Source organism: Argiope bruennichi, chromosome X1, assembly GCF_947563725.1.
Source record: "Argiope bruennichi chromosome X1, qqArgBrue1.1, whole genome shotgun sequence".
Lineage (NCBI taxonomy): Eukaryota > Metazoa > Arthropoda > Arachnida > Araneae > Araneidae > Argiope > Argiope bruennichi.
The window spans coordinates 75071623-75084451 of record NC_079162.1 but is presented as its reverse complement, the minus strand read 5'-3'; the positions used below and the strand labels follow the sequence as shown (position 1 = coordinate 75084451).

Sequence of the window (12829 nt, the reverse complement as noted above, 5' to 3'; positions counted from 1 at the left end):
AAGGTAATTTAACAGAAGAAATAAGCTTGCTAATCATATGTTATTATTTAATAAAAAGTGTTTTATACTCAGTAGACCAATAGCATTCTAATACAATGTCCTAAATAAATTAAATTCATCAAATAAACAAATTATAATAAAATAAAAATGTGCATGGTTAAAATTTGTTATTGTTAAGTATTTATAGTAACCCGAAAGCTTTTGTTATAGTTGCTAATATACGTATATCTGGCCAAGTTTAATGAAACTAAATCTAGAGTCTTAATCTGTCAGCTGAATATATTATATGCATGGTATTTAGATACCACCAGACAAACTGTGCAGAACAGAAATCCTCCCTCTGAGTACTTTAAAGTTGTCCAAAGAATCATGCTACTATGAGGCATAGCTTTGAAAAAAATATGAAAGTAAAAATATGATCTCAAAAAATGAAGCTTTATTGGACCTCGCAAAATCGTAAAATGATTAAGAAATAAAGACTTTTAAAATTAAAAGATTTAATAAATATAAACTTTATCCCATAAATTTATGAAAGGAGAACATTTTCAAGAAAGATAGATGACATGCGAGCCGAATAACGAATAACTTGCTTTAAAATGGAGAATAACCTGTTGGATGGATTGGATGAGGACACCCAGTTATGTGGTCTTAACGATCACCATACTTGACTCCATTGTATTTTTTCTAATGGAGACATCTAAAAGAATTGGTTTATCGAGCTCCAGTCACTTTATAAAGTGATTAGTAGCTTGTTCCCACGCTGCATTCATTTTTGTTGACATTACAATGTTGGATAGTATGATGTTAACCATTCCCTTTCGAAAAGTGCGGTGGTCGTTCTTGAGCATCAACCTATCTAAATGCCATATGTAACAATAACCTATGCTATGCCATATGTAACAATAACCCGCTGTTCCTGTTTATACTGAAGCTTATTTTTTCCAACAGATGTGATATCAAATTTTTTTTCTTTTGCATTTTTTTCGAAAACCATGCCTTGTAGAAGTATGTGTCTCAGGACAATATTAATGTAATCACAGCGAGGATTCTTGCTCTACACAATTTGGTATCCAAACACCTTGCACACACATCAAGTACGAATATTTTGATGCTGCTTATACCGTATATATCCGTTATGATAATTTTCAATACATCTGTTCTGGCTGTGCCAAAATATTTCATCACGAATCTACTTAATCTTTCATGTGTTAAATGTGTGCTATTCTACCTTTTTCTAAATTACATATGCTATTCAACTTTCATCTAGATTAGATACTTACGAATTGGAGTAACAAAATTAAAAGAAATGAGATGACTAATAGAGCATGTGCATTGAATTATACACTTCAAAATACTTACCGGAAAAATATATTTCTCTTGCCTTATTTGTGAAACCAATAATTTGGAATCCTATATAAAATAATACTCGAAAAAGGTTTGCAACAATAACAAGAATCCTTTACAAATATAATGCATATTTTCTAAAAGATGAAGATCCAATTATAGGAACTCGGTGGAATAGAGTGGCTTTAATCTTTTCGGTATTAAATGCACAATATTATTCCGGGAAACATAAGTATTTTTAAGCCACTTTGTGACCTCCAATGCAAGCAATCTTTATTGCATACATATTGCAAGGGCCCATGACGTTTCCAATTGAAGCTTCAAATTTCTCAAGTTCGATTTTTGTCATCAATTCTTACTTTTTTTATTTACAAATCGACAAATTAAAACATCTATGGAAATAATTTCAGCTATTTAAAAAAAAAAAACCAAGAAGTTCCACAGAAAATTAGGAAGAACTTTGATAAAAAAAAATAATGAATCACAAATTTGTGAATTGTGATGATTTTCGGATCGGTATGATTATGATTCGTCATTAATTTCACAGTGTCCTCCTACAACTAAAGTTAAAATGCCATATTTGAGAACATAACGTTTATCACCAAACATGCGCAAAGAAATTGTATGACAATGAAACAGAATTCAATATATGAAGATTGTTGCTTATAGACTTTAAAACATCCATAGTTCTCTACGTGTTACGAAAGCAATTTTTTTAATCTCCGTGACAGATTTTAATTTTTTAGATTTAATTTTTATTTTAACCTCTTTAGCAACTTTGTTTTTAAAACTGCAAGGTCTTTTAGTTATATATTTTTGTTTTATTGCACACAAATTCATTGGACTATACAGAAAGCTTAGGCTTGTTCGCAGTATCATATAAATCCTTCAGAAATATCTTTATAACCAAATAATGTGGAAATAGTAAGGCGTAAGGAATATATGAATGTTGATCACTACCTACTTTTAAAATGAAATGTTAGAAGTTATTCACTGAAATTTTCCATATATCTAGAAGTGAAAATTCATATATGTGTCTGTTTAAAAAGAGAAAGTTTTTTTTCATTGAATTGTATTAAAATCATTAAATTTAATTTTATAACTGTACAGTGCTGGAGATGCTAGTAATTTTCCTGTTCTTTTCTCATCCGAGGTTAAGCCATTACTAACTCTGTTGAGCAAATTTTCCTACGTTTTCTCCAAAACAACATTGTTCAAAAACTGAAAAGATCTTCGTTCAAAATTACTGATTACCCGTTTATGTTGTTCAATGTTAAATCGCTGCCTACTTTGAATCAAAATCCGATGAGCCTGCGAACATAGTTAATTTTCGTTTTAAACGCTTAATGGTCACTTACTGGAATCTTTAATTATTATTGCATTTGCTTTAGTCATGTTTTTCGAAAACGAAAACAGATGACTCTAAAGGTAGAATTTAATGAAAATTTGAATATTATTACTTTCTCGTATATGAAGTATAGTGAAAGTAATTTAATCCTTCAAAAAAATCAAACTCGAGATTTTGACGAATCTCCAAGTTTCAGATCTTCCTGAATTCGAAAAACACACTTTTGGCATTATATCTGTCTGTCTGTAAACGCGATAACTCATAAATGCTTCAAGCTAGATGTATAAAATTGGGTATGCGGTCTATTTGATGTTTGGTACAAAAAAGTTATATTAATAGGTGCATGTTGAAACCAAAATTTTGGTTTATAAAAGTGAATGAAATATTTGTTTATATGCGGTATTGTCTTCATATGAAAATTCATAACTTGATTTTTGAAATAGGAGCATTTGCATCCAATTAAGATTGATTGAATTTATATTCCAATCTGGAACACAAATTTCATCTTTTCACATTAAAGCAGAGCTAATACACATAAAACTTTGTCATTTCAAAGAACCAATGGGCAGGTGATGAATCATGAGCAGTTGAAATTCGGCTCTCCTAATGTTAAATGAAGATTATCAATAAAACGTGGAATTAAAAAAAAAGAAAAGAAATTTAGACTTATAATTTATTTTTTGAGTTACACAACGTTAAATACAAACATTTTTAAGTCAAATTATTTAAAACATTGGTCTCTGATTATAATGATCTAACTCCATACTTAATATTTGACACAATTGTTGCCAATTATGTCCTTATACATGTAATTGATAGACAAGCCATAAAAATGACAACTGAAATGGAGGTAAGACGAAGAGAGCTTGAAACAGAAACATAAAAGACGAAAATGACAGGGAAAAGTATATAGACTGTTTATATGAAGTCGAATTCTTGTTCGTTGAAGCAGTGCTATTTGAGAAGCTCAAAAGATATTCTTTTATAAATCTGAAAAATGGATTTTAAAAAAGCCTAAGGAATACTGCCATTGCTGAAATTAAAATAGAAGATATTTGAGCAGAAAAACTCATTTGCAGATTTATTACCTTAACTTAACATTCTCCTAAATAAATAAAATGCTAAAAATTGGAAATTTTGCAGTGTAAATTAAATTTTATATTTAATTTTTGCTAAAGTAAATAAGTGAAAAGAACATTCTTTTGCCTCTTTTTATGCTGGCCATACATCACATTTCCATTATTGTCAATTAGGAAAAAGGACAATAAAATATGTGTATATTGCAATTTAAGATCATAAAAAACTTGTGTAGTAATTTTGTGTAAATATTTGTGTGATCATAAAGCATGTGCAGAGTTTCCTGCCTCAATTTCATATTTTCCCAAATAATTGAAACCCTAAAGGAACGGAAATTTTGCAATTGCATATTTAATTTTCGAAAAAGGAAATAAGTGAAAAAACAGTAAGGAATATATTAGATTTCCTTCATTTTTTGTTGGCTATCCATCATATTTCCATTACTCTAAATAGAAACAGAACAATAGAGTATTACATGTTGCAATCTAAAAGTATAAAAGTATCAATTTTATTGTTTATCACAATGTTTTGATAAGCATATTATACACATTTAATTTTGATTAAGTTGAGTACCTGATTTCATAATACAGTCTAAAAAAATTTGATTGAAAAAAGATTCCTTAAATAGATTTTAGCTTTATCGTATCTATTATCTACATATGAAATTCAGCATATATTAAAAGAATACTTTCAGTTTTCTATAATGACAAAAATCATTCGATATTATTTACTTAGAAGTCCATTTATGAATCCAACGTCTAATAACAATACGGGCATTTTTGACAGATTCAGGATCAGCTGGATTCGAGGATCGCAACTCTAGGTGATGTGCCGCTCCATCCATAACAATTGCAATCAGAGTATCAGAGAGTGATTGTAAAATACCAGAACCAGACCATGGATCCAATTTTCCATTTCTGTAAATAATTTTAAGAGTTATATGTAAAGAAAAAAAAACTCGTGTAAATGTAGATATTCAAAATTTGAAAACAATTAATTTGATTAGATTTCTTTTTCCTTCTATTAATCTGTTCCGAAGAATATAAAGTTAAAAAATTGTATAATTTTGATCTTATAAATAACTCATTTTAAAATGACATTAAAATTGACATTCAAAAACTTTCTCAGTTGCGATGAGTGATTTGAATTTCATTCATGGGAGACATGGAACTTGAAAACTTGATGAGCAAATGTAAATATGTCAAAATGAAATTTATCATCACGGTATGATCTAAATTTCACCAGACTGCATATCAAATCAATAAGAAATTCTTCCAACAACTTCCACTGGCAGGTTATTTTTTAAAAATCTAATCTCAGGCATGCAAATTTATTTACAAACATGCAATTCCTTTTGCATTACATAGTGCAAGTGAATTTCTTAACTGAATAACTACTATTAGAGAAATATATCGCTTTAGCTGCACAAAAACATTACACATTTAATTGATAACTCAGAAATTCTGCAAAGATGCAAAAACCTAGATATCATATACAAAAATTATGTCAAACTCAAATTTTAAAGTTAACACCACAACACACTCCAGAGCTCGGAACCGTAATGGCTTCCTGCCGCTTTGTTAGGGATGCGTGGAATTGGATAACCAGCAACCATTATGGGTTCCAAGTCCAAATATGGTCGCCGCTTTCTTCCACCCAAACAACTGTATTGAAGAAATCAAGTTTCACGGGGTTTTGCAAAGTATTTTGAGTAATAACATGTATTCAAATATATAAGAAGTTTTTTTATACAGATTTTTCAACTCTAATTTTGAATATTTATCGCAAATTAAATTTATATAACTTGAAACTAAAAATATTACAGATAGATAATACTATATGAAGTCAGAGGAGGATTAAAAAATTTGTGGTCCTAGGTAGTGTGCATCATATGCTCCCCCACTTTTAATAAATTGGTCAATTTAGTTTCACATTATAGGCACATTTTTTAATTAATCAACATACATGTTTAAGATTTATTTAACTAATTTACATTATACTGACTTAGTGAAAAGTATCTATTATTTATTTATTTATCATGAGTCATAATATTGCGGAATACATGTTCGTACAGCATTTTATTTAAGCAAATGCTCAATGCTTATAATAAATATTGTATCAACGAAGTGAACGCGATGAAACAGATAAGAAGATGAGAAATTATACTTGAAGAATATTAATACTGTTCCAATATTTCATAATTCATAAAAAATGCATTTTTTGCAAATTATCTACTTGGTAACAGATTAATGATATTCTTTAACTCAATCTAGGCCCTAGGCTGAAATACGCCGCCGAATAAAATGAATATATTTTCTTAAAAATTAAGCATGGTGGATTCAGAATTAACTGCAATTCAGATTAGGAATGAAAATTACATTAAAAAAAATAATCTTACCATTACAGATTTCATCTAAATACCATTAGATTTTTTAAAAAAATGTGACTTAGAAACAAAGTTATATAAACTTACGTAAAAATTATGTTACTGGAGGAGATGATATTTGTTCCTCCATACATCACAGAAGCCACATTTGGGATAGGTCTGACTTGAAATTGCTTCCAACAATTTTCTGAAAACTCAGTGAAGTTCCAGGGTCTGGGCTCGAACATGTCTGTTGTGCCTGATGAACAAACTGGCTCCACCAACTCAGTACAGGTCTGAATAATTTTTAAAAATGAAACTTAATAATGAATAAATGATTTTTAAAAAAATATTAACTAGAGGTGAACAATATGAAAATAATTACTTGTCAACATTACTCAAATTTAAGAATAATTCAAAAATTTGTTAACAGCAGAACTCTTTTAATTATTACTAAATTGAAAGGAATAACACACACACACAAAAAAAAAAAAAAAAACTATCTAAATTCTTTTCGAAAGATGAAATAGGAAATAAAGTTTTCAATATAACTGCAATTCATACATAAATGAAATATAAATCCTGCATAATAAATAAATCTATCAAAGATACATTATATCTACGATATTTACACAAATGTGTAAATACCATACATTATTCTCCACGAAAATGTATCAGTGACAATTTAGCATTTTCAAGTCTTCATACATAAATTAAAAATTGCTTTTCCTTTCTCTCGTAACAATTCCAGAAATAACTATACATAAAAATAAGATCTTACATTTGAATTAATATGAACTAAGCTAGATGCTTTCAAAGTTTTATTTCAGAGATAATTTTGAAAGAAAATTAAAATACAGTTATAACAAAATCGGTTCGATGGGCGTACAGTGAGAAGTCAAACAGGCCCTATAACGGAAAACGGCCCTTTATTCCAAATAAAACAAGAAACACTGATAGACCAATGTAGCAGAAACTATACAAAGACAGCATTTGCAGAAGACAGTAAAACACTTACAAATAGCAAATCCTTAATTCAAAAAAAAAAAAAAAAGAGCATCACATAATAGCACTCAGAGTAAAAAAGCTGCAGAGTTCGTTCCACGATCAATACGATAGGTGAATTCGCTCGATTGACAGGCTGTAGCTCTCTCGCACGCGTTTCTATAATCTCCAGAACGGATATTGAATTCTCTAGAAAAATCCCAAATCCCTATATAGATACATATTTTTCGAGAATCTCCAAATTAAAATACAAGTTGTTTAAAGTCGCCCGGACAGGGGGTGATTTGACCTGATATCCATTCAGCATCGATTAAAAATATCTATACTCTCTTTAATTTGAGATTAACAGCGTTGGGAAACAATATTACAAACTCGAAACAATAAATTATAGGATTTCGAATATATTATGGGACTAAAGAACAATTACTTTGTAATAAAAAATCGAACTATTAAACTGTAATCCGAATATTTAAAATAAAGATTCTTAGCATACTGTGATTTAGACTTAAATAAAAATTCCAATAAAATTGCTGCCTGAAAAATGCTTCGCCAAAATTTATGAAAACAATCAGAAGGAGAAATTCTTTGAATCGCCTTTCATATCACAACCAATTTCAGTATGGACTATGATGATATGATAAATTCAAAAATCATTAGAACTCATAAATCAGATTAGTATAAATAAATTCGATTAAAAGAATATTGATAATACATTCATAAATGTGATTATATAATACTTTAAAATTGAAAAATATATTCAGATGGATCTACTTACTTTAAACAACATTAAAATGAATCGAATGCAGCCCATTACCCTTTCTAATAAAGACAGAGCATAGTTTGACTTAGCAGCTTACAAAGAACATTAAATTATGCTTTATTGTTAATGCTTTTATGTTGATAAAAATTCTTTAAAGCATTAAAATCAAAGAGAGAAACTTCATTATGTGATTTTCCAGTTGTTTATAAATAAATTTTTTTAATAATCCAAAACAAATGCTTTTATGCTGGAATTTTTTTGGAAGCCGAGACATTTTGGTATCAGCTAGGCTGTGGAAATCCAAATATGGAGGAAAAAATTTGCAAAATGCCTTTAGGAAAATCCAGTATATCTAATTAATAATTTAAAATTTCGCAACATAAAAACGACATTTAATCTGAAAGGTTACGCTCTCGCAAGGATACATAATCCATATTTTATGAACGAGAACGTACAAAAAATGATGATATTAAATCTGGTAGATATGAAAAAAAACAAAAAAAAAACATTAAATTGGCCTTAAAATTTAAACACATCTTCATTAATAAAGATTTGATGAACACTTTATTTTTTCCCATTAAAGTAACACTACAGAATCCTGGCTACCGATTTCTATAAAAAGTAAAAATCTGAAACATAGGATACAAGATGCTGCCATGAAAATTTTATCCATGTGTGTTACTTACTTTGAGTTTCATGAGCACTCTAAAGAATCAATTTTATGCAGTTTTTCAGTAATAAATACCTGATAGTCCCATAACCCGCTGTCAATTGACGGACCCGTAGTTTGAAACACATCATTACACTTGGTATTTCCAGTGTAATTAAGAAATACGCTTGCGGCCTTATAAATGTTGATAACAAGTGTTTCATCATCAACAGATTCATCCAATAAAAACTGGCATGATACCTAGGAAAAAAGAGATTTCTGTATTATGAATAAAGCAACACAGGAAGAACAGAACTTTTTAAGATGCTAATTTAAATAGTTAAGCACATATTACAGGTGTTAATATCTCAGAAAAATAAATACAAATGAGCATAAATCATGGATGATAGCAATTATTCCGTTCTTCCATACTTATTATAACTAAATACATCATAGACTTACATTAATTGGATTCCCAGGTAAAGGATTTAAGAAATTTGTTGGATATGGATAATCTGTCATAGCAAGGGATTCCCATGTTGATGAAACCCAGTCAACAAATAAGCTGATGTTTGACGGTCTGATAAGTTGGCATGTTTTAAATGTCTCTGACAAAAATTTGGCTCCACTATCTGTATATAAACAAGGAAAGAAAATTTTAATATTTAGGCTTTTATTAAAATTTTCAATGTTCCTTAAAAATTAAAATTGTTTAAATATGTAGAAAATAGTATACAGATTAAAAATACAAATTTTATGATATTTATTTACTAAAACGAATCTAAAAAGAGGTAAAACCAAAACATTTTATAATATTTTCATTTTAGATTCAAGAAAGCAAAATCCAAAATACTTTGAAAATTTTCAAATTGTTTATGTTCCCATTTTAATATTCATTTATCACAGTTACTTTAGTTGCAAATTTAAAAAGAAAATAAACATTGCATTTTTTTAACCTTATTTCTCAGTTTTCAAAATCGATTCTAAAAAATATGTCGTAATCAACTGTTGACAATTAAGTCTAAAATTAATATCAGAGGAGGCAGGAGAATAAAAAAAAAAAAGATTATATATTGATTTTACTTATTAGAATACTCTTATAGATGGTATATATTATTCTCAACAAAATGTTTTAAGCCTAGCAATTTAATTCTCTTGGATATTAATTCGAAGTAATACTGAAATGCTAAAAACTTCATCGATCATGTTAGCGATTTGTTCATGCATATGCCCTCAGCATATGCATGAACTGTGACTTTGTAATAGACTTTCACAAAACTGTGAAAAACTATTTTGAAATACATAAATAAAATCAGATAAATAAAAAAATAAAAAATCGTCAACCTAATAATTTTAATAAAAATCAAGAATACATTCTAACTTTATAAGATTCCCAGTGATCTAGGCGTCCCGGGTTCGGGCATGGTTGTTCATTATCTTGTGTTCTATCTGTGTGGTGTGTGAAAGAGCCCCCCCCCCATGTAAAAAGGAGTTGTGAAGCGAGTGTACGAGTGTCATCTTCATATGAGCTAGAAGTCAGACCTCTATCCTCGGGTGCTCGGGGGCCTTTAACCTCAGAAGCTACTGCACAAACTCAGCTTAAAATCGGGCTTGTCTATGACAAGTGACATAAGTAACAACAACAATTTGGCATTTTTTTATAGTATTTTATTCACATTTTTTTCAAAACTTTCAACTCCTTAGTCAATATAGACATGTTTTATATCAAAATTTGAGTTTAAGGAATGAAAAAAACACTAATATTAATAAAAAGCTTGAAAACAATACAGGAAAAAATTATTTAATACAATTTAAAGAATAGTACGCAACTTAAGTAATCAATAAAAATGTATTAAATATATTTGAAAATTATAGATATTATTAAAAAATATATAATATATTTGAACTACGTAGCTGCGAAGTAAAATATATTTGAACTTTGTCAGCGGGCTTGTCTATGCCAATTGCCTTAAGTAACAACAACAATAACATGAGTTTCCTTGAAAATTCTCTTTTCCACATTTAACTATCTCTAAAGCAGAAGTTACTTAAACCGAATACTGAAAATAAACGCTTGAGAATGCATTACATATAGTTTGCAATTATCTGTCAATCCTAATCTATTAATATATACGCATCACTATCCATATTGCTTCAAAAACAGAAGTAATGGTGCAGGTTTAATTTAAAACAAAAACAACAACAAAAAAAATTCAGCGCTTGTCATGCATTTTATTTTTATACATAAGTAATGCGAAATAAAATGAAAAATTCTATTTCGTAATTTTTTTATATATCGCAAACTTGGAAGCACCACCGCTACTTAAAAAATTAAACAAAAAAGAAGGAATTGATCTCAGTCTAAACCTGCTCTTCGCAGCATTAATAGATTTTGACAAAGACGATTCGTTTAGCCATTCAATGGAAACATGGAACAATGGAAGATTTTTTTTTTACTTCCGGATTAGCATTATACACCAGGAAAATACCGCTGTATAATATTTCTGAATAGCCATTGAGTATAACAGGCCGCCGGAGTGAAAGAGTTAAAGTATTAAATTTCATTTTAAACTTCATTAAAAAAATTATTTTAGCCAGAACGCAATGAATAACAAAGAACACTGCAATATATAAAATACAAAGAAATAAAATCTGATGCATAAATTTCTCCATAAAAAATTTTAAGTTTCTATTTTTATCATAGGTTTCAAATTTTCCCCGAAAGGTTAAGAAATTCATAAACAGACCTTGAAAAGTGAAAAAAAAAAAAAAAAAAAAAATCACTGACCTGATTTTCCAATCTTCCGAATAACTTCCCATGATCTTCGAATGTTCTTGGCACATGATATTCCAGATTTCATAAAATCCTTAGTAATGATTGCAGGATAATTGTAGCAAGATGCTTCATTTGTAAAGAGCAATATCGGTGCACTAGATGCAAGTGCTCTATAATTCCGAATGAAATTGAATATTATTAACCAATTATCTATTTCAAAATTTCGATAAGATTACACTTTTTTTTTCATTCCATATTAGAAAGCAATTTGAATTATGGCTTTATAAAATTATTTTTTTATGTAACCACATCAACACACAAGGACTAAACAATAATCTTTTATTCCATGATTTTACTTCTTTACTGCAAGGCTTAAACAAGCCAAAATACCTATATATAATTTCAAGTTTTGTATCCGCTTTAATTGCTGTTTCTATTGTGAGATTCCAGTTTAATATTTGAGTAAGTGCTTTTTTACAAAATATAATACAGAAGAACAAAACAAGAGACTAAAATTTAATTTCTGTCTATATTTTGTAGTAAGAGAAATGCAACTACTCAGTCTTAAACCTATCAATCAGCATGCATGCGGGTTTGGTGCATATAAACGTTTGATTTTGATTCAATTGTATAAACTTTACTTGAAACTGTAAAGCGCAGTGCTTGCTCATCTTTTTTAAAAAGTAGTTCTAAGTTTGTCAAAGAGTATCCATCCTGTTTAAATTCCACCTTCAAACAATGTCATTAAATCTGAGAGAAAAGTCTAATCTGTTTTTAATTCGCGTTAGCTTGACAGTGCTTGAGATCTTAGCTATAGGCAATATCAATAAACTACTGGCAATGCACTATTGCCAAAATTTCAATAACAATAGGCAGAGGGAAAAGAGAAAGGTAGGGGGGGGGTGTACAAGCTTCTTTAGATTTCATATTTTTTGGGTTGTTATTTCTAATGAATATTTTGCAACAGTACATTACTTCATAATGTCTTGTTTCACAATCAACAGATTTTTTTTTAAAAATTGAACAGGAATATTTGCAAGTAAAATTTTAAAACCATATTCCCACTTAGGAGTTTCTAATGAGTTATTTAACGGAAGCATCCCTCGATAAATAGTTTTATAAATTTCTTATATTTCTGATCATTCAAATGAGCTTACCAAAACTTCGTAACTCGGTCAGTTTGGTGTGCAGAAGAATCAAACTTCTTTTGTTTAAAATGTTGATGTTTCAAGAGGTTTTTACTAGATATAACTAACAAGGCTAAGCTACAGTTAAAAAAAATCATAATTTTTCAGCGGTTTATTTGTTGATTCAAGCAACATGAGTATAATTCTTCATGTCATTTAGAGCATTTTTGCATCTGAAAGTATATATCTGATTCTAACGGTTAACTGTTGGTCCACGATTAGAATAGACACTCTGTATAAAATATTCCGTTTTAATACATTTTTTGCGATATGCTTTATATATATATATATATATATATATATATATATAATAAAGAT

The 12829-nt window shown here is 29.0% G+C and overlaps 1 protein-coding gene across 3 annotated transcripts in view; it reads right to left on the bottom strand.

The window, feature by feature from the left end:
• The window catches only part of LOC129958278 (lysosomal Pro-X carboxypeptidase-like), a 59151-nt gene that overhangs the window by 28031 nt on the left and 18291 nt on the right, over positions 1 to 12829 (bottom strand). For all 3 annotated transcript variants that reach the window (XM_056070615.1, XM_056070614.1, XM_056070612.1), the window contains 5 exons: positions 11337 to 11494; positions 9011 to 9180; positions 8645 to 8809; positions 6243 to 6430; positions 4501 to 4686 (listed from right to left, as the gene is read on the bottom strand). In XM_056070615.1, coding sequence (XP_055926590.1) covers positions 4501 to 4686; positions 6243 to 6430; positions 8645 to 8809; positions 9011 to 9180; positions 11337 to 11494 — 867 coding nt within the window. The remainder of the gene's footprint in view (positions 1 to 4500; positions 4687 to 6242; positions 6431 to 8644; positions 8810 to 9010; positions 9181 to 11336; positions 11495 to 12829) is intronic.